The sequence below is a fragment of the Leucopleurus acutus genome (assembly GCF_964270905.1).
Source record: "Leucopleurus acutus genome assembly, chromosome: 5".
Classification (NCBI taxonomy): Eukaryota; Metazoa; Chordata; class Mammalia; order Artiodactyla; family Delphinidae; genus Leucopleurus; species Leucopleurus acutus.
Window position 1 is genome coordinate 96,473,989 of NC_139147.1, and position 23,701 is coordinate 96,497,689.

Consider the following 23,701-nt stretch of genomic DNA (forward strand, 5'->3'; position numbering starts at 1 on the left):
TGCTGCTTTTTTAATACTTTATTTTATGGTTAAGATTATGGTTTGACATTGGTTCAATTGACTTATCACAGGTAATTCAACAGGCATTGCACCGCCCTCCCAGCTCAGCTGCTCAGTATCTACAGCAAATGTATGCCGCTCAGCAACAGCACTTAATGCTGCACACAGCAGCTCTCCAGCAGCAGCACTTAAGCAGCTCCCAGCTTCAGAGCCTTGCTGCTGTTCAGGTGAGACGGAACTGAATTAAGAACTTATGAGGCCAAAGTTGACATGACCTGCAGATAATTCCTGAAAATAAATATGTTGGTATTATTTTAGAGTTTTCAGGTGTCCTGTGATTATTTTTTCTTAAGGAAATATAATAGGCTGCCAGATTGAGGTTAGTTTAAAAACAAATGAATGTGTTTTATGTGTTACTCTATTGCTAACTTTTGTCCCTCTGCTTTTTAATCTACATTGCAGAAATGCTATACTAATGTCATGGTTTTGTGTGTAAAATTTTAGGTACAACAGTGAATAGTTAGGGTTACATGAATCTTATCTACATTTTAACAAAAAAGGTTTTTTAAATTACATAAGTAATTTACACTCATTAAAAAAAAACAAACAGTATAAAATTGACCATAAGAGGTAAAGTATAGAGGTATTCCTTTTCCATATCCCCTGCTATTTTCCACTCTTCAGAGGTGGCCACTAAAAGTTTAATATGTATCCCTCCAGGAATGTTCTGTATAAAAATATGTATGTACACTTTTCTAAAATCCACTCATGATTCCTACTGCTAACAGGATGATTTTATGATTAAATGCTTATGTTTTTAAAAAGATCTTCATTATTATTGCACTGTTTATTTAAATTAAACTGTATGTGAGATTTAATCTTAAATGTCCTCACCAAGGAGAATCTCAGTTGACTGAACCTGAAAAAAGGTTTATTTCTGTTATAAACACATCCCCAGCTGTTACTTCTTCTCGGTAGTGTAATTTTAAATAACGTCGTGTACATGATACAAGTAAGGAAACCGAAACCCACTGGTACTTGATATAGCTCCAATTTCTTTTTCATAACATTAGAGTAGTGATTTCACTTCAAAGAAGACTGAGACCTGTAGAGTAAAACTGACAATGACTGCGGCTATTAAAATAAGATTAGCCTTTGGGTCTTCTGTTTTCACTGTTCAGTGTTTTCTTTTTTTCTTAATCTGTTTGGCTAAAGCTTAATCCATGTTGACTGTAAAATAACTGTAAAATAGATGTTTTGACTTTTATTGTGGTTTTATGGTATCCTGGTACCAGAAAGTTTTTAACTTCAGGCTTTTATAGACATATTATAAAGATTTTATTATTTTAGGCAAGTTTGTCCAGTGGAAGACCACCTACATCCCCCACAGGAAGTGTCACACAGCAGTCAAGTATGTCCCAGACATCTGTAAGTGCCCGAAATTTTTTCCTGGTTTTAAAATTTTAAATTATTGCTTTTCAGAAGTGAACTGTTAATATTTACAGAACTGTTATTGTTTATCTGTTTAATATTATTGAAATAACAAGTGTCTAGAAACAAGAATGATACATTTCAAGAATTCGGAAATAATGTCAAACTACTGAAAATCTGAGTCTTAAAAAAGTTTTTGTATTATTTCTTATGTATGTTTTCCCACTGACTGTGTTCACATCTTCTGTGATTCTGAATGATTGCAGTTTTCAGTGTGCCTTGAAAGCATGAAACATATAATTCAGGGAATTAAGTCATACTTTTACTGTGATATACTAAAGAATGTCATGTCCTTGGTAGACATCTAAATGTTTCTAGCTCTTTCTGTGCAATTCACGTTTTAGAAATTTTACTTTCCAGTTTATGCTTACTTGAGTTATGTGGGTCAAATTTACAAGTATCCATTCAAGATAGTGTTATTTATTTTGAGAAAGGAGTAAAAGAAAGGTGATTTGTTATATGGCACATATATACTGGGAAATTGTGCAGAGTATCCCAGTTAAAAGAAATTTACAGGTGTGGTAATACTTGTTTAACTTTTTATTTTGATATAATTTCAAGTTGCAAGAATAATAAAATAAATTTCTGTATACCCTTTACTCAGATTCACCAGTTGTTAGCATTTTGGCTCATAGCTTTATCATGCATTCTTTCTATCTACATATATACAGTTACCTTTTTCTGAACCGTTTGTGGGTAAGTTGAGACATGTTCCTTTACTCCTAAATAACTTTGATATGTACTTCCTAGTAACAAAGTCATTCTTCTATGAGCCACATGAAGTGGATCGAATTCAGGAAGTTTAGCATTGATACAGTGCCGTTCATATACAGATTTCATCAGTTGTCCCGTATTTCTCAGCCTCATCACTATAGACATTATGGACCAGATAATTCTTGTAGGGGGCTATCCTGTGCGTTATAGGACATTAAGCAGCATGCCTAGCTTAGATACCAGTAGGCTATGCCCGCCTCTTTTCCCTAGTGTGACAGCCAAAAATGTCTGCAGGCACTGCCAGATGTTTCCTGAGGGGCCAAATTGCCCCTTGTTGAGAACCATTGAGTTAACCTAATAACATCCTCTTTAGCTGTTTTTTCCTGATCCAGGATGGTAATACTTTGAAGCTTTGTAAAATTGAATCCAATGGAGTATAGTTTATAGATTGCTGAGGAATTGAAGATGAACTTGTGCTGTATTTCTTTAGTTAACGTTGTGATCTTTACTAAGTACGTGTATGCTGAGCATACAGTTATTTTTGGGCTATTGAGCTGATATTTTTAATTAAAAAATTACATTTTAGCATGGAAGTATCCTGGAATGTGAATAAAATTAGTTAAGAAAGAAATTACTTAACGACATGAAAATGTTAGACTGAAGAAAATGAAAAATTTAAGTAATGTAATTTAGCCCTAAGCATTAATGCTATAGTTACCGATATTGATGTCAGATAATATCGTTAACTAATACATTGGTAGTTATGGAAAGGACTGGTAAACTGGCTAAAAAAATTATAGATAAATTCTTTATTCTGTGAAGTACTGGAATGGCATTAGGGTATATATGTATAGAGATATGTGGTCTGAATTTTTGTTTCATTATGATTTTATGTATGTGACTTTTACAATCACAGTTTCAGTGATTGTGCTTATTTTTTATGAAATTGCTAGTGCTACTTGTCATAAACCAGGTAGCCTTGTATGATGAAGAATGCCAGAACCTGTGCCTGGCTGGTAGGGGAAAAGAAGTAGGGAGAATAGATGTCTAGAAAAAAACACGGGAATAATACATAGCATTTGTTCTGTTTTCTGTCCCAGCTGAGCAGTAGATCAAGTGAGTGGACTTGCAGTCCAAATTATGATACTCAAGGTAGCTTAGTAAATTTAGCTCAGTCTCCAAAAGAGGGGCAGAGCATGGTAGCAGAAATCTCTAGGTAGTGATAATAATGAGCCGTCAGGTGGCAGTCTGCTCGTTTTCAGAGTTTTGGTTATTTTGAAATAGGTTTCCGATAACAGTGAATGACATGAGGGAAGGGTCCAGCCTCCAGTAGATAAGAGGACTACAAGGTAGGTTGTCAAGTCACCAGCCAGATAGGTTGGGGTTCAGAGTAGGAGTGGAATGCCAATGGGGAAATGGAATATTGTATTTTAAAAAACGAAGTAAGAAGTCCAATCATACACCTGGGGAAACTGTGTATGTGGAGGAGACCATTGTTAATTGAATGTATAGGTATTTAGTGGTGCCAGCATCCTCTTCTTTACCGTCACGAGAACAGAAAGGCTAATTCTAGACTCTTACCAGTAGTGAGAGTGGTGTTTTTTTTTGTTTTTGGTGTGTGTGTGTGTGTGTGTGTGTGTGTGTGTGTGTGTATGATTGATTATCTCTAAAACTAGTTGGGACCAAGTCTTTAGGTTGATGTCTGTACTTCAATTTAGTGGGACTAAGATTTAGTCTTTAAATTTGATTTGCTAAAATGAAATCTAAGCCAGTTAAAAACTCTTATGCAAAATAAAATCAACAAAGTTAAAAACCAGCAAAATGGTTGAAAATGTATTTGCACCATATATGTCACCCAGCTTATATTTGTAAAATACCAAGGGCTCTGTTATATTAGTAAGATAAACAATGAGAATACACAAAAGACCTGCATTGGTAATTTTCAAAAGAAAGACTACTTTTGGGTTTTAAACACATGAAAATATATTAAGCATATTAGTAATAAAGAAATGTATGTAAAAATAGCAATAATGTTCTATTTTCACTTGTCAAATTAGAAAACAGGGAAAAACATTGAGACAGTAACAGTTGTTGGCAAGTATGGTACACTCATACACTATTGGTGGGAATGTATAATAATTGGTACAACTTTTCTGGAGGGTTATTTGGCAGTGTGTATGAAAATTTAAACTATGCGTGCCTTTTCACATAGTCTGATTTTTAGTGATGTCATTGACTAAATATGAGAGATAATTATGACATAGATAATTATGCAAATATGCATGGTTTGTAATGGTGGAAAATTATAAACAATACAAATGTTCAGTAATTGAGGATTAGTTAAAAGATAGTTAATTCATACAGTGGAATACTATAGCTGCTTAAAAATGTTATGTGTGTGTATATAAAGAGACTTAGGTTTTCATTAGTTATTAGGTGAAAAAAGCAAGAATATATCATCTCATTTAACTTATTTAATAGGTTATTCTATTTTTCAGTTCTAAAATTGCCATTTGCTTTTTCTTTGTATCTTCTGTTTCTTTTGCTGAGAGTTTATGTTTTCATTTGTTTCAAGTGGGCTCATAATTGCTTGTTCAAAGCATTTTTATGACTACTGCTTTAAAATCTTTGTCAGATAATCAAAATACTTCTTTCATCTTGGTGTTGGCATCTGTTTATTGATTGTCTTTTTCATTCAGCTTGAGGTCTTTCTGGTTCTTGGTACAATGAGTGATTTTTGATTGAAACCTGGACATATTGAGTATTATGAGATTGTGAATCTTATTTAAATTTTCTGTTTTGGCTGGCTTCTGAAAGAGCATTTGTCACATCCTTACTGCCATTTGGGGGTAGAAGTCCAGGTTCCCCATTTGGTTTCCATTGATACCTGAGGGATGCTCCTTGTAATTGCTAAGTGAGCATGAATTCTGGCTCACTAGGCCTCTACTGAGGTATCTCTGGCTAGGAGGGATAGGAATGCTGCGTTACTGCTCCCCACGTGGTCTCCACTGATACTACAGGGATGGGCTGGTTTGTTGTTCGTGATCTTTTACTGCTTGGCTGGTATGAAAGTCTTGGCTCTCTACCTGGCCTTCTCTGGCACTAACCTGTTGGAAGGATTTGTGGAATCCGGGTGCCACATTACAGCCTGATGAGGATAGAAGCCTAGGTCTTTGCTAATGTGGATGTGGATGGGGCCATAGTGTTCTCTGTGGCGTTTGGCTGGAGTAGAGCAATTATTGCCTAAAAGTTTTCTGTGTTGCTAGGCTGTCCCTTTTCTGATCCTTGGCTAGAAAGAGCAGCCCATTGGAGCTTTTTTTTTTTTTTTTTTTTGGTCTGTACCCACTGCTGTTTCTGGGTTACTGACTTGTTCACCTTTATGTTTGGGTTATATGAGATTTAAAAAGGAAACCCAGGGAGCTTGCAAGCACATCATTCACTGGGTCCTGGAGTCTGCTTTTCTCCACCTTTTAGGATCCTCTTACATTTATTTTATATGTAACATTCGGGATTTTTAGTTATACTTAGGGGGAGGAGTAGGGAGAAGCATGTCTATTCCACTTTCCTGGAAACAAAATTCCTATCATTTAACTTATTTTTTAAAATTTATATCTATATGTCTGTCTGGTTATGTAGGAAGAAAATCTGTAATACACAACAAATTTAATCAGTGGTTATCTTTGAGGAAGTAGGTTGAAGAGCTTCATTTTGTCTAAATAAAACATGAATATACTCTTGTTGTCTAAGATACTGACAGTACAGACAATATAGAGTAAAAGTGACATCCCATTTCAGTAGTCCCTTTTGCCCTGACAAAGTTTTATGTGAAGCTTTCCTATCTTATTACTGTACATTTCTATACATAAATGTAAATAGATAGGCTATGGTTAATTTTATTTGTTTGTTTTATTGTAAGCGATCATTCTGTATCTTTCTTTTCTAAGTCTTTGGGCATTTTCAGCTGGAAAGGATTATGTGGCTAGAAATTGCAGTCATAGGTCTATAAATGACTCAAAGGCTGTTTGTATCTCATTCCCTTTCCCTTTCTTTGCTGTTTTTTGGCCCTAGAATCTACATTAATCCCAGATGTTTTGACTTTAATTCACTGTACTATTCTGTCAAGAAGGAAAAACCTTATTTTTGATAGCTTTCTGGCTCTGGTGTCAGACAAAATGAGCTTTCTTTCTTTTTTTTTTTTTGGGTGGGGGGTGCCACGGCATGTTGGAACTTAGTTCCCCCACCAGGGGTTGAACCCGTTCCTGCTGCTTGGGAGTGCAGAGTCTTAAACACTGGACCACCAGGAAAGTCCCAAGATGAGCTTTTGAAGCCCAGTTAGTTTTATGACTTTATTCATTCATACATTAACTCATTTATTCAACAAATATTTATTGAGCATTTAAACACCATTCTAGGTGCAGGGAATACAGCAACACAGCAGATAAAACCTCTTGTCTTTATGGAGCTAGGGATAGATAGATAACAGGTAAACTAGTACATAATATGTCAGATGGTGGTAAGTTCTATAGAGAAAAATAAAGCAAGGAAGGGGAATGGGATGAGGGAATTTGCTCTTTTAATTAGGGTGATAAGGGAAAGCATTGCTAATAAAAATGGCATTTGAAGGAGGGTGAGGGAGGCAAACATGCTTAAGGAACAGAAAGGAGGGTAGCGTGGCTGGAGTGGAATGAGAGAGTGGGAGTATGTTTAGAGATGACTTTAGAGAGGTAATTGTAATGTAATCACGAGATTATTAAACCCTTGGGTTTTACTCTGCGTGAGTTGGGAAGCTACTGGAAAGCTGTTTTAGTAGGGATGTGACATGATCTCACACAGGCTTTAACTTAGGTACAATGTTGAGAGTAAGTTCTAGGGGCCAGTGATAGAAGCAGGGAGACCAGTTAAGTGGTTCCTGTAATAATCCAAGAGAGCGATATTGGGGGCTTGGACCGTGATGGTGACAGTAGATATGGTAAAAAGTGGTTAGCCAGATTCTGAATTTTTTTTCTCCAATATTTTATTATAGAAATTTGGATGTTTTGGGACTTCCCTGGCGGTCCAGTGGTTAAGACCCTGCGCTCCCAATGCAGGGGGCATGGGTTCGATCGCTGGTTGGGAAACTAAGATCCCTGCATGCCTCATGGTGTGGCCAAAAAAAGAAATTTGGATGTTTTGAAAATAGACCTAACAGTATGTGCTGAGGGATTGAATGAGATGTGAGGAAAGGTAGAGTCACCGATAACTGTAGTATTTTGGCCTGAACACCTGGAAGAATCTGCTAAAGCAGGTGTTGGAGAAGAAAACAAGGAGTTTGGTTTTCAACACGATGTATGTTAGACACCCACCTATAGATGTTGAGTAGATGTTGGATATATGAGTTTGGAGTTCATGTGGCAGGTCTGGTGATTAGTGATGTCTTGTGCATCTCATTGACAATTCAAGTCAGAAGAGTACATGGTGACTTTACTACCAATTGTAGAATATTATGAGAGAAAGTTTGAGGACATAAGGGACCTGGCTTCTGGTCTTAATTCTGTGACTGACTGGTGGTGTGACTTAGGGCAAGTCATTTAACCTCCTTACACCCCGGTTTTATGTAAAATTAAGTTGTCTAATTAGATGGTTTTTAGTCTTTTCATCCATGTGTCCCTGGGCCTAGATCAAGGAGAAGGTTCAGTAGATGGTGCTATGCACTAAATTGCATCCCTCCCAAATTCATATGTTGAAGCCTTAAACTCGCATGTGACTATATTAGAAACAGGGCCTTTAAGGAGGTGGTTAAGGTTAAAAGAGGTCCTAAGTGTGGAGCTCTGATCCAGTAGACCTGGTGGCTTTATCAGAGGAGAGACATCAGAGATCTCCCCTCTATCTGCTGAGAGGTAAGAAGGTGGCCATCTGCAAGCCAGCATAGAGCTTGCACCAGAAACTGAATTGGCTGGCACCTTGGTCCTGGACTTCCTAGCCTCTAGAACAGTGGGAAATAAATTTCTGTTGTTTGAGCTACCCAGTCTGTGGCACCTCGTTATGGCAGCTTGAGCAGACTAAGATAGATAGGGCTCTGAGCCTTACCTTAAACTTTATTTATTTAAAAAAATTTTTATTATTGGCTGCATTGGGTCTTCGTTGCTGCGCTTGGGCTTTCTCTAGTTGCGGCGAGTGGGGGCTTCTCTTCGTTGCGGTGCTCGGGCTTCTCATTGCGGTGGTTTCTCTTGTTGTGGAGCATGGGCTTTAGGCGTGGGGGCTTCAGTAGTTGTGGTGCACGGGCTTAGCTGCTCCATGGCATGTGGCATCCTCCCGGACCAGGGATGGAACCCGTGTCCCCTGCATTGGCAGGTGGATTCTTAACCACTGCGCCACCAGGGAAGCCCCCTTACCTTAAACTTTAGACAGAACAGTTTTGTGATCTGTTTGAATCTGGGAGTTCTGAATAAGATGGTGTGTGAAGAAAGGGTTCTATTAAAAAAAAAAAATTTGAGAACCAGTGGTTTAGATGTTAATCTAAGATTCTGTAGGGACTTAGCCTATCACATAGTAGGTGTGTAATAAATATTTGTTGAAAGATGAAGTTTAATTATAATCATCAACTAGAACATGTAATGCATCGTATTAATTTTAATTTTTGGTTATCTTGGTACCGCAAGTGGTTTATCTTCAGTGCAAAGAATCATTTTAGGATATATTCTGATTGCCTGAAATTGCATTATGGAAGAGAGTCTAAGTCCTGACCTCAGTGATGAGATTCTTTTGTTGTTAGTTATGAGCAGGCAGCCAGTTAATCAGGTTTACCTATTGTCCCACACTGTGCTAGTGGCCCTGGGGGTACACATGAGTCAAAGTCCCTTCCCTCAGAGACAGTAATAGACATTTGAAGAACTGTGCCTAGACATATCAAACAGTAACCAACATAACAGTATATAATCAAGTGATAAATTCCATGGGAGTTAACAGAAAAGAGATCTTTGGGGATTGGAGTAGTTGAAGAAGGCTTTTTGTACGGGACTTAAGCTGAGCTTTAAAAAATACGTGGAGTTTGCAGAGAAGAGGACTCATCCTGAGCTCATGTTCCTGAAATAGCAGAGCTTAGTTTCATGGATTCATTCCTGAATGGGATTCTTTGCTAGTCTCCCACACTCCTGAGGATAATCTGTGCCAATATTTCCTTATTGAATGCCTACTTGGTGCCAGGCGTGGTGTTAGGTGTCAAGAATCCAAAGTGAACAAACGTCTTAGAGTACAGTGGATATAGTCTACAGACATGTAAATAGTCAAAGGACACTGTGATAGGAGTTTTGTTTTACTGGAGTTATCTTCTAATAACCTGCTTGTAAAGGGTACATGGAAAATACATTTGGAATCTTTGTAGTCCTAAAAATTCCCTCCCCATATCTTTTTAATGATTATTTGTATGTAAATTCTATATTGAAAATGATTTTTCTTAGGAAACTTGAAACCATTGTTTTCAAATTTTTAGTATTACCAAAGAAAAGGCTGATTTTGTCTTATTATCACTAATTGGTACTTTTTCTCTTCAGTCTTTTGGGTTTGCCTGTTTTCTTTAGCTTTTCTGGAGTTTCATGAGGCTCTCTAGATGTCATTGAGTTCAGACACTTTTTGGACTCTCTTAGTGTGAAACTTAATGTTCATGTGTATGAAACTAAAAAAGTTTTAACAAAAATTTATTTCCTTCTATTTTTCTCTGTTCTCTTTTTCTGGAGCTCCTTAGTTGGATATTGGTCTTTCTGGATTGATCCTTTACTTCTTTTAGCTTTTTACTCATTTTCTGTCTTTATCTTTTTATTCTGTTGTGACATATTTCCTTACCCTTTTCTTTTTTAATCCTTTCGTTTCACATTTAAAAGAAAATTTTAGTTCAGCCCTTGTATTTCCAATTTCTAAGAGAATTTTCTTTTTCTTTTCCCTTGGAATCCTATTTCTCTGTTATGGCTGGAATATTTTAGATCTCTGTTGTGATACTTATCAGATTTTAAAACTCTTTTTTTTGTTGTTTCCTAAATAATTTATGTTCCTTAGAAATTATCTTTGTCTTTTTTTTCATGCTGCTGGTTTTTCTCTTATAAGAAAAAGAAGTTTTCCCTTAAAATGCTTGGTTTTCTGCTTATATTTAAGAGTAAATGATTATATAAATTAATTAACATGGGTTTCTTCCACTGCTTTGAAGATAGGTTGTTCCTTAGCAGACCCCTTTCCTTAGTGGAAAGGCCGATTAAGATTTCTGTATTTGCATGTGGGAATAGCAGTGGTGATGACAGTGGTAAGGATATATCTTTGGCAGGTTTAGAATTGAAGGTGTGCAGGTTAGAAGCTGGCCATTAGACTGGTGAGCCAGCAGTTTCGGAATAAGGAGGGTTTTACTTCAAGGTACCAGTACCCACTCTAGAAGCCTAGCTTTTCCGTGGCAGTTTTTAGACTTTTAAAGAGAAGTGTCTTTTCTTTCTAGGTCTCGATACCCCTTCTGTATGGGAGAGGGGTGGGGTTGTGACTGGTGAGACTGTTTTCTAGACAGACCTGTAGATAATCCTTCAATTTTTAGCCCCACTTCTTACTTCTGCTTTCATACCTCTAAATTCTGAGTCTATCTAAATCCACTCTGGTCTGTTTCTTCCTGTATTCTGGACTACATAGAGCTTCCTTCTCTCTGTTTTCTCCTTCAGTATGATCTCATCTTTAAGTCTTACAGAAATGCAGATGGTACCCTTATCGCTCTCGCTTTGCTGTATGTGTGTTTTCTTTTTGTTTAATGTTGTTCTTTTAATCCCCCAAGTTTTTTTGGAAAAAACATTTAAACCCACAGAAAAATGGAAAGAGTAAGCATTGACCCTTGTGTACCCTTCATGTAGCTATCCATAACAATTGTTATGTTCCTCTCTATTCACACGGTTTTTCTGACCTATGTGCCCCATATTTGGATTCCCTCAGTAGTCTCCAAAATACCTTTTCCCAGGATTTAATTAAGGGTCACACATGCATGTGGATGCCCGATTTTCCTTTAATATAAAAAGATCTGGGCTTCCCTGGTGGTGCAGTGGTTGAGAGTCCGCCTACCGATGCAGGGGACACGGGTTCGTGACCCGGTCCGGGAGGAAACCGCATGCCACGGAGCGGCTGGGCCCCGTGAGCCATGGCCACTGAGCCTGCGCGTCTGGAGCCTGTGCTCTGCAACGGGAGAGGCCACAACAGTGAGAGGCCCGCGTACCGCAAAAAAAAAAAATCTCCTCCCCCACCTTTTTTTTTAAAGAGCTCAGGTCACTTATCTTACGGAATGTCCCACAGTCTAAATTTGTATGTTTGTAACCCCCAGTCTTTTTTTTTGTTTTTTAAACATCTTTATTGGAGTATAATTGCTTTTTTTTCCCCCAGTCTTTTTTGTTATTGTATTAACTGCTATTTCAGTGGGTTTTAGTAGGAGGGAGAAGCAAATGGGTGTGCTCAGACCATTATCTTCAGTATTTATTGTTTTATAAACATGATTTTTAATGGCTACATAATATTCTACCTATTTTCCTCTTGCTGGCAGTTTTAATTTTTCCCTTTTTTTGCTATTATAAGTAAACCTGCATTGAATGTTACGTATCTTTATATCTAGTAATTCTCTTTAAAAAATATTTCCTAAGAGTATACTCTTAAGAATATTAGGAATATTAGTATATTAGGTCAATGAGATTGTTTTTAGATCAAGAGCCTTATAAATGATCAGTTTTCTCTAAAAATGTCTAAATCAGATCAACTACATATCAAATGGATTCATTATGAATTTATCTGGGGGAAAATTACTTGCTTAAAACCAAGGTACTTATCCTCTATTATTAATATTAGGAGGTATTTTAAGTTTTAAAACTCATTGTTTTCAAGGATTGTTAGAAACCTATTTCAAAGCTTAATAGCAGTTTAAAATAACACTGCAGTCTGCGTATTTGTCCGGTCATGAGCAGTTTTACTGCATTCTTATAAAATATTCCCATAGTACAGGTAAAGTAAAAAAGTGTCGTCACCTTCAGCCTCCTTTCCCCTTCAGCCCTTCTGTCTTCTCAGTTTGCTGGATATCCCGTCAGATCTTCACCTATGCATTAAGGACATATATAGTATAAAGAAATGTGTGCCTATGTGTTTAGAACACAATTTTTTTAATACACTGTAAACACACGTAGGTATTCTGCATTTTGTTTTTGCACTTAACAGTGTGTCTTCAGAGCTTTCTATCTCACTCACTTGAGCTACTGTGCACAGCATGGCTGCAGTTTGTCTTATATAACTATCTTTGTTGCTGGACAGTTATTTCCAATATTTTAATTGTTTCTGCATTGCAACTTTTCTTTTTAGGGTGTCAAAATCTGAACACAATTGGGAGGTTGTGAAGTTGTTTTTTGTTTGTTTTGCTGTTGTTTTTACAGCTTGTATTGCAGAAAGTAGAAATAATGATTTTCTGTAATAAATAGGTAGGCATTTTATTTCATTTCATTGTTAAAAATATGTGGTCTCTTAAAAAGGATATCCTTCATGGGTAGATATTATTATTTGAAATTTCTATATAATATTTAACACTTCTAGATATTTGAATTGCATAAATTCCCACTGAATAATGAGGCAAGAAAATTTATATGCTGCTTTAATGTGATAAAAACAAAACAATATACTGAAGTAAATATAAAAAAAGGAAAATATCATTTCCTCTCTGATTCTAAAGTTAATACCTACATAGAAATGACAAAAACTTTGGAAAAGAAAATATAAATCATTCCCAAGTTTTACCCCTAGTAGGCATTATTCACCTTTAGCATTTTGGTGACTGCTCTTCCAGGTGTGTGTGTGTATGTGTATATTTCTATACCAAATCTAATCAGATACAAATTTATGAGTATGCATTATTGTGTGTGTATACAGTGCAGACATCTTTCTCTCAACATGTTTTTCACATGTGTGGAATGTATATATACATACATGCAGATATTTGTATGTAATTGTATACGTGGATTATGTTCTACATGTTATTCTACAGTTTTTTCACTCAGCAGTGGGTCATAAAGATATTTTCATGCCATTGAATACAGATATAATCAGCCTTTTAATGTCTGTGTACCATGTCTCTCTGTAGATATACCTGATTGATTCTGATCAGTTACATGGCAGCAGTGGGTCTCACATGGGCTTTGGTTCTAGGGAGTACTCTGGGCCAGAGGCACTAAGGAGTGGTTGAGAGTTAAATGGCTTTTCTTGGCAGATGTGGTTTTCTTTGGTGGCTCTTAGTGTCAGTAAGGAGAGAGCTTCCAACAATAGGGCTAAAGGAGTAAGTTCCTTTATGGAGTGTGGGGCTTGAGGTGTGAGACGACAGGATTGGCCGAGGCTTTAAAATGAAAGGGAATTACGCATGTTGAGATGGGATTGACAGAGAAGATAATGGAAACAGTTGAAGGCATCTGGTTCAGGTCAGCAGAGCAAAGGAGAAAATAGAGGAGAGACATATCAGTTGTGGAAAGGAAGGGACTTCTTGCAGAGTTGGCTACTGATGGCCTTGCCCTCGTGGGTTTGGCATTCATTAGTAGACGCAGTCTGGAATGGCACTTGCCATTTGGAACTTAAAAATAAACATGATGTTTGTTCTTTGATCTCACAACTTAGACGAAGTGAAATGCAGGTGGCTAGGAGGCTACTATTTAGTTTTCTTACTTCCTTTTTAAGAAAAAAAAGCATTCTATTTGTAATTTTTGTTCTACTTCCTTATTCCTTACAGAGCACTCTCAGGCACTTGGCTATCAGCCAGTCAGTTTTTTAAAAAACTTGTATGTTTTTGTTTAAAGAGTGTGTGGTCTATCCTTCACTAGAGTATCGTTCTTTCTTTCTTCCCCCCTTTATTTTTAAGAATCACTGACTGGAAAAACTGCCAAGGCATTATTACTGTAGAGTGACCCAAATTAACAAGCTCTCACAGTATAGGAAAGCACCCTGCATGCCAATATATGAGTCAGAAAACCTGGTCCAATTTTACCCTGCTAAGTGATTTAACCTTTGGAGCAAGGCTTTATCCAAGATACCCGTTTGTGGAGTGGTGTAGAAAAAGAATATGTTTGGGAGGTGCTTATTAATAATTTATTGTATAGCACATCAAAAGTAGAGTTGAACTAGTATCACCACACGATCTGCATTTTCACTCTGCTTTGTTAGGGGCTAGACCAGAATTGTTTTCTCTTCTTGCTGTTGTACACACACACACACACACACACACACGCTCAGTCTTTGTGATAGGCTTATATACTACATTTAAAGTATGAAGTATGCCTTAAAATAACATGGCATTCATTAAGTTAATAAACGTATTGAATGAAGGCACTCTCATAGATATTGGTTATATGAAGATAAATAACACATGGTCCCCACCCTTAAAGAAATTATTGTTTAGACGAGTGAGACAGAAGTTTATGCTAGAAGAATATGGAAATTATGGAAGATAACAGGCAAAAGAGGAGTAGTCAGTTCTACTACGGGGTTGGGATGCCTGAAAAAGCTTAGCAGGTGATTTTTGAGAGAGAGTTGTACACTACATAGAGGGGGAAGAGGTGGGGTATGGGGGTAGGTGATGCTCAGTTCAGTCCAGAGTTGTTACCAGAGCCGTAGAGGCCTGAGACATGATGACACTGCAAATAGCTTCATATGGCTAATATGAAGAGTATGTATGGAGGAGTGGTAGGAGATGATACTGCAGAGGTAGTTAGGGGAGTTTGAATGTTATCTAGAAGATTTTTAAATGGCTAATTAATATTTATTAATTAAAATTAGGGAAAGATTGTCTGGCAAGTCAGAGGAGACAATATTCCAAGCAGAGAGATCAGTTTACAGCTGTTGAAGCAATGTAGATAGAAGTGCTATGGGCTCAGAATCTCAAACTATGTGATTCAAAATTAAAATGAAATTGAGGAAGATAAAGGTGTAGAAACAGTAAGACATGTGACTGATTTTGTGTGTGAGTTATATGAGAGGGAGGAGTTAGGATGATTTCCAGATTAGTCTGTCTTGGGGGATTTTTAGAAGATGCCAGTGGCCATTTGAGGAGAAGCTGGTTTAAGAAGGAATGATAGGGCTTCCCTGGTGGTGCAGTGGTTAAGAATCCGCCTGCCAATGCAGGGGACATGGGTTTGAGCCCTGGTCCGGGAAGATCCCACATGCCATGGAGCAACTAAGCCCGTGCACCACAACTGCTGAGCCTGCACTCTAGAGCCTGCGTGCCACAACGACTGAGCCCACGCGCCACAACCAATGAAGCCCACGTGCCTAGCCCATGCTCCGCAACAAGAGAAACCACTGCATTGAGAAGCCGGTGCACTGCAACGAAGAGTAGCCCCCACTTGCTGCAACTAGAGAAAGCCTGTGTGCAGCAACGAAGACCCAACGCACCCAAATACAGATTTAAGTATTTTATTAAAATTAAGAAATACTTAAAAGATACAGATAAATATAATTAGTTAATCAACTTGTGTACCCACTATGCAGTTTATTTAACTTTTTATTTTTAAATAATTATCGACTCAGGAAGTTATGAAAACGGTATAGAGAGGTCCTTCTGTATAGCTTTCACTCAGCCTCCTCCAGTCACTTGTTCAGTTTAACAAATGTCCCGGACTGGTACAAATGCTAATGTTTTGGGATATATTATGGAACTGTGCAGGTAGTGTGAATATGGATTCTGTACCCCTATGTGGTGCAAACCTGAAGTTTTGATTCTCCTAAGAGCCTCTCTCCTTCCACCTGGGGCAGGACAGATAGCAACCTTTCTTGCTGCTTCTCAGGACGCATAGGTGGAGCTTTTCCAGCTCCTTTTCACATATTGAGGAGCTCTTTTGAGGATCTTGGCTCAAAACAGGTTTTACTTCTAGGTCCCCCCTGAAATAGGCTCAAAATCAGGTCTTCTATCTCTGTGGGCCAATATCTCCCTAGATTGCCTTGGTGTCAGCTGGAGCTTACATCTTTGAGTTTCTTCCTTTCCGGCACCTGGGAATTCCCCCTCCCTTCCCCTTTTTTGAGTTCAGTTATATATTTTTATAATTTTTCATGTTGATCTTGCATTTCAGTGAGTGCATTTGGGCACGTGGATGTATTAGTTCAATCTGCCTTGTTCCTTGAATCAGAAGTCTAATAAACTATTTCTTATTTCTTAATTTTATTCTCTACATTGTCCATAAAAAGGATTTGAGGTTGCATTATGTTATTCTCGTTAAAAATATTATTTATTTTTAAAATGGATAATACATGCATGCATGTATGCATGTGGTAGTCTACATGTGTCCCTTTGTCCTGTTCCCACCCAGTTTGCCTTCACAGGTACAACCAGTTACCAGTCTCTTATATATCCTAGAGATAGACCATGCACTAGTTTATTCTTTAACAGTAGCTTTAGTGTTTATAATTTAATCTTGTAACCAATATTCAGGAGTTTTCCGTCTGTTTGACCAGTAACAATTCTATTTTCTTCTTTTCTGAGAGCTTTTGAAGGAGAATTTTATACTAGTTATATGTTACGTGTATGTTTATATACATGTGCATGGATTATCTGTGTTTTAACTTTTGTTCATTTCAGAAATCCCTTGAAATGTGACAGAAAATGACAAAATAATGTAGACTGTTGATTCAAATGTTTTAAGTCACTACATGGAATATTAAAATAATGGAACAATAGCCCTAATTTTTGGGAGATAGTAGAAATGATATTTTAAGATGTTGGAATCTTATGAAACACAATGAGGATATCCTTAAAAATTGTCCTAATTACTAACCAGTACATGCTATTGTTTGCATATGCGCAAATAATCGCCTATAGAAATGATGGGTCTGTCAAAGATGAAGCCCTCTCTTAGGTTCCTCAGCCACAATATATACCATTGATTGCCTAACTGCAGCTTGGTGAAATTCAGTGACATGGAAGCAAGAAATGGAAGCCTATGACCTGATATGTTTTCTTCCTTAGATCAACCTCTCTACTTCTCCTACACCTGCACAGTTAATAAGCCGTTCCCAGGCTTCCAGTTCTACCAGTGGCAGTATTACCCAACAGACTATGTTACTAGGGAGTACCTCCCCTACCTTAACGGCAAGCCAAGCTCAAATGTATCTCCGAGCTCAAATGGTAAGATATGAGCTACCAGATTTTTTCAGTGTTTAAAGACTTGAGAGAGATCAAAATGTTTCTTGATTTGATGCAATAGGAGGCATTTTTAATATTTAAGAAATGTTTAACAAAATTTTTGTGTATGTGCCTAGCTCTTATACATTTATGTCATGAAAAATTCTACCTTTAATTGGTAGGCCTTCTTGGTGTATCAAATAGTAATTAGCAGCATTAGGGAGCTAACAGATTCTGTAACATAGGAGTGATTAATTTTTAATATCAAATTTCTTTGATTTCAAACCCTTTTTCATATTTTAACATCTCTGAAACTGAGATGCATTTTATAATTGATGGCATCTTACGGTTGTAGTTGGTGCTTGTAGTGATACATAAAATCACCGTATATCTTTGACATCTTAGATTTGATGAAATTGTTAGAAACATAAAAAACTTGGTTGTTAACTATAAATTAGAATTTATATTGTGGGATCTTCTGAAATCTGGATTGGAGTTCGTGATAATTTACCAGATGAGTCTTAGCTTTGGTTATTCCCGTCTTAAAATCTGCAAGGTGATTTGTGTTCCTATGCTCACTTTGATCTTTTGTTAATACAGGAATGTTAATTTGGCTATTGTGTTATCTACTGATTTCCTAATTTACTTGTTGAGCCTTCTTTAAGGAATGTAAAAATTGGTTGACATTTACTTTATTTGATGTCTTTACAGGTAGCTAGAGAAGAACTTTGTCCCTGATATGTATTTATTTATATTCTTTTTTATCCAGTGAACTGAATATATATCTGGATCCCCAGTTCTACACTAAAATTGCAAAGAAGGTTTCCATCATATTTCTAACAGGAAACAATGATATGACCCTCTTTTTATTTACAGACTATTCAATAGACATTACCATATTTCTGGGGTTTTTTCCCCATGAGATCTTATTTAATCAGTAATATACTTCAGAATTAGGGAGAACCATTTGAAATGGTTGCTACTGGACCGTTTTTGACTTCTAAAACTGGCAGTTTAATATGGTTCACGCTAGATAGAACATCGTTTTAGGTATAGTGCTTTTAGCTGTTTGTATTAGAAATTACTTTCTTGTGAAAGTTATACTTGTTATTTAATTCACTTAAATTTAGTATGTAAAGAACTGAAGTTTAAATGATCCTTTAATTGGTAATTTTAATTTAAACAGAAATGGCTTTTGAGGAACTGTATAACTTGATGCAATTTTGAGATAGAGTATTCACAGGTTCTTTGAAACAACTGTCATAATTTACTAAATTGGATTGGGTAATCTCTGAGTGGATTGTATTGCCTTTTTTAATTAATGGCATTCTGTTTCAGTATTGAAAAAAAGTATTTGAAAAGAGATGGTGATAATTAAATAAATCAAGTATGTCTTTCCTTTTTCTTTTCTTTTTTTTTTTGATGTGAAGGTTTTTTTTGCAGGCTGCTTTGTTGTTGACTTTTAACATGTTGTGGCATTTACATTTAGAATTAATATTTCTTTACAAATAGTTTTAAAATCAAGAGCAACCTAGGTTTGTACTACACAGATCCTGTGTAGCTGAGTGAAATATTGTAACGTAGCATGTGGCATAGTTATCCTTTGGAGTAAAGAGGACTGAAAAGACTTTGGTGTTTCTTTTCATGTTTCTCACTGAAATTTAGTTTGCATTCAAGAGCAGTGACTATGATTGCCTATTTTAACTTCCATTTTAGGAATCCTGCCACAATAGTTTTGAGCTGGGAAAAGTTTAAGTATAATAGCTTATTTGGGGAAAAATTTGGTATGAGGATTTCATATTGCCAAAATACATTTTCTTTTTTGAGCACTGATTTATTTTCTACTCATCAGAATCATGAACTGTTTCAAAAATGTTTCTGGTTTTTTTTTTTTCCTTTTGAGTTCTCTATTATCAAAAAGTTCTCCTTGTCATGTAAGACCTTTTGCTTAGGAGACAATCCTAAACTGCATTGTCTTTCTGTCACAAATTTCAGTCTCTCTTGCCTGCTATACATTGTGTGTGGGACATGTTCTTTTGTCTTAGGGTATTTTTTTGGTTTTTCTGTCTGTACAGCTGATTTTCACACCCGCTACCACTGTGGCTGCTGTACAGTCTGACATTCCTGTTGTCTCGTCGTCATCGTCATCTTCCTGTCAGTCTGCAGCTACTCAGGTGAGCTTGTCTAGCTTCATAATGTGGTACTTAAGGTCTGGGTCTTCAGGCTAAAGGTAAACATACATTTGTGTTTAAGTTACTGATAGTTTCAGTGCTCTTTGTCACACATTACAGATCAACATTTAATCCAGTGAGAACTTCAAGAAAATTTTTTGGTTTTATAGAAATTATAATGCCATTAAACAGGGATACTTAGGTTATTTGACATTAGTGAAAGTTAATACGTTTTGCTATGACATTGTATGTTTAGTTTTATTGTAAAGCAGATTTATTATGTGAGATGTATTCTTTTCTTTAGATTCCTTTGTAAGCAGTTAGGTAATAACCGTGTCATGATGGCTTTTAAATTTAAAAATGAGCTGGGTAAACTTTAAACTTAAAAAATTGAGCAGAATGTTACTCAGTTTTTTGTTTATACTTTGCTTGGTACTATGGAAAAAATGAACTTTAATTTTCTCCTTACCCCATTCACAAAAATAAACCAGAAGTAATGTAGGCCTAAAGACAAAAGACAAAACTATAAAACCTCTAGAAGAAAACATAGGGGATATCTCTACAACTCCAGGGTAGGCAAAGCTTTCTCAGATAGGACACAAAAAGCATTAACTGTAAAAGAAAATAATAATAAATTGGACTTATCAAAATTTAAAAATTGTTCTTCAAAAGGCATTGCAACAAAAACAAAGAGGCAAGACTGAGGGAAAATGTTCACAATACATATATCTGACAAAGGACTTGTATTCAGAATATATAAAGTGGGTTTACAACTCAGTAATAAGATCATGAACAGTTCAGTTAAAAATGGGCAGAAATTTGAACACTTCACAGAAGATATGCGAAAGGCCAAGAAGCACATGAAAAAATGCTCAACATGATTAATCTTCCTAGAAATATAAATCAACACCACAGTGAATATCACTACACACTCACTAGAATGTCTGAAATGAAGGAGACTGAAAATGCCACATTTTGGCGAGAATGTGGAGGAACCACACTATCATATGTGGCTGGTGAAAGTGTAAAAGAGTACAACCACTTTGAAAAAGTTTTCTTATAAAGTTAAACATATGCTTAACATGTTACCCAGCAATTCCACTTCTAGATGTTTACCCTGAGAGATTTGAAAACATATATCCACATGAAGATGTTTAAATGAATGTTCGTAGCAGCTCTATTCAGAATAGCCCCAAACTGGAAGTAACCACTGTCTTTTAACTGGTGAATGGATAAACATATTGTGGAATATTACTCAGAAATAAAAAGGAAGAAACTACTGGTACATCTCAGAAACATTATAATTAGTAAATGATGCCAGACATCACAGAGTGCAATACTCTGCGACTCTATTTATATGAAATTTCTGAACAGGCAGAACTAATCTATAGTGAAAAAAAATGGATTTGTGCTACCTGGGGCAGAAGGTGGGGGCGATTCACTGGGAAGGGGTATGAGTGATGGAAATGTTCTATATCTTGATTGGGGTGGTGGTAACATGGTATATACATAATGTCAAAACTTATTGAACTGGTTCATTCATTTTATTGTATGTAAGTCACACCTCAGTAAAGTTAATGAAAATGAATGAAATTGAGTAAATTTTAAATTAAAACAGTTGAGTAGACTTTTATATTGTATGATACCATTTTGATATTTTTCCATAGATAATGTTTTGGATTGCATATGGCAGAAATTGGTATATCTCAAGGTCATCCTTGGCTTCGAATTTTTAATTTAATAATCTCAGTCATCTGGTAAAAAATGAGATAGCAATAATATTCTTTGATATTTTTCATAAATCTCTATTTTATTTAATAACAAAGTCCAATTTTCATATATCAGCATATAAAGATGGTGATCAGTTAAACTCCGGTTTCTCATAATGTGCTCTGTGACCCTCTATAGTTCCTTAACTTATTTGGACTTCAGTTTCCATATTTACAAAATGAGACTTTTGTTAACTTTAAGGTTTTTTCAGCTCTAAACTTTAAATGTCTCTTTGTGGAATGAATTTGTTGAAGATATTATCTTCCTGTTTGTTTTGGTTTGGTTTGGTTTGGTTTGGTTTTATAAAACCTGTCAACTTCCAGAATGATAAAGTGCCATGGAGCTAGGTGTGTGGTTGCCATTGAAATTACATGCATGAAGTCCTGCATGGGCTTAAGTTCATCTCCCACTGCAGTCATTTATTAGTTGTATGACTTGAGATAAGTTACCAAACATCTCTAATAGTCATATATACTTGCAGGGTAAGTTGAAGAGTGAGTAATATATGTTTAGTGTCTAGAATATTGTAGGTACTCATTAGTACTTTTTCTGCAAAGGGGAGAATAGGAAGACCTGGGTTTATATTCTGACTTCAGCAACAGTTGCTTTGTCACTTGCCAGTTGATTGATTTTGGATAGGTCATAGTATAGCATGGTGTTTATAAGTTTGGACTCTGGAGCCAGATTCTCTGGATTCAAATATGTGTTCTACCACCTTCTCATTGTATATCCTTAAACCTCAGTTTCAACAATATAAAATAAATGTATTGCTTCGTAGGGTTGTAATGAGGATTAAATAGGTTAATAAATGAAAAACAGAACAGTGTCTGTTACCTAGTGAGCACTCACTAAATGTTAGCTGTTATTACTTATGCTAAGCCTCAGTTTCTTCACTGTGAACTGGAAGTAATAGCTCAGAGTTGTTATAAGGAATAAATGAGACAGTAATCATAAATAAAGCACTCAGCATAGTGCCTGGCACATAAGATATCACATGCTACTAATTACTGTTTTTGTTATGCACTGTCTAAAGATGAGTCATGAATTTGGTTCTTAGCTTTCATGTAGCTAATAGTGAAGAGAGAAGCTCAACCATTTAAAGGTTTTGCAGTTTCCAAGGTAAAATAAACCAGTTATTAGGAAAATACAACTAACAAACTCTCTAGAGCACAGTCTGTTTTGTGGGTTCTCATAGTCAAAGTAATTTGTAGAATTAGCTCTTTGGGGTCCAGTTTGATGTGTATAGGTATGTGGCTTTCTAATAATCTGACTCAATTCAAGGATAGACTGAGGAACTAGAGGGATGGATTGATCTTTAGGAACTTCTCTACTAATGTTTTTCTTCGCTGTGCTTTAGAAGTGGCAGTGAATGAGGCTGACAGTGGTAGGTGATGCTAATATTTTGAATATTCCAGTGGTAACTTTCCTCAAGTTCAGGGCTGTTAGTTTTGAAAAATTTGTGCTCCACTTTGTTAATTTTTAAACATATATTTGCAGTTTTTAAAACATTTAATTTGTAATTGAGAAATACCAAATTTGACGTTTTATTTTAGTACTCTTTAACTGACAAAAGTCAGTATAACAGTTAATTTTTCCTCAGTATTAAAATTTATAGCATACTGTAAAAAAATGAGAAATTTGGAATATCTTACCATTTTAAATGCTCCATCTCTTCTCCTTATCATGAAAAAAAAATGTGACTTTCAGAAAGATATCATAAGACTAAAAGTATGTTATAGAAAAGTAAGAAACCTTACCAAGGCTCTCGGGGCAATTCTGTAAGAATTGAGGGGAAAACAGCCTTTTAAATTTAAAAGCTAGAAACAGTTCTACTGCTGGCAGTGTGACATGAACTCTTAATTTCCTTATGTACAAAGAAGAGATCCTACGATAATTCACACATTATTTGTTAGATCCAAATTAAAAAACTGAAGTGAGGGTATTTGGATAATCCACTATAAAAATGTAAGGTGTGAAATTAGCAAAAATACTTTGTGGGAAACCTAGACTTTTTCAAAAGTCAGAAAGTTTCCCCAAACTGATCACAGGAAAAGTTCAGATGAAATTAAAGTTGGGCATTAGATGCCATAATATTCTTTATCTTAGAAAGGGTGGGTTCTTTTTAAAAGTGAAGCTCTGTCAAGGAAATCTGAATATGTGATCTATTAACAGCTCAGTTAGCTCTGTATATGCTTTAGGAGTATAGTTTACATGTTTGAAATTTATTGTAAATATTTAAGCCAAGATGACCATAGATAGTAAAGCCATATTCTAAAATTTATCTATTCATATAAATAACATATAGTATATAATATGCACATGCATACGTTTTCTTTCAGAATTCCAGAAAACAAAAGGAAAATTAGAAGAAAAATATATTATTCTATAGAAATGGACTGCTACAGCTTAAGGGTTCACTGTGTCAGATCCT

The 23,701-nt window shown here is 36.1% G+C and overlaps 1 protein-coding gene across 1 annotated transcript in view; it reads left to right on the forward strand.

Annotated features, from left to right (window-relative positions):
• The window catches only part of PHC3 (polyhomeotic homolog 3), an 81,275-nt gene that overhangs the window by 6,850 nt on the left and 50,724 nt on the right, over positions 1–23,701 (forward strand). Inside the window, exons 3-6 of the mRNA XM_082840068.1 lie at positions 72–227; positions 1,351–1,428; positions 17,174–17,332; positions 19,405–19,503. Of these exons, the coding sequence (XP_082696194.1) occupies positions 72–227; positions 1,351–1,428; positions 17,174–17,332; positions 19,405–19,503 (492 nt within the window). The remainder of the gene's footprint in view (positions 1–71; positions 228–1,350; positions 1,429–17,173; positions 17,333–19,404; positions 19,504–23,701) is intronic.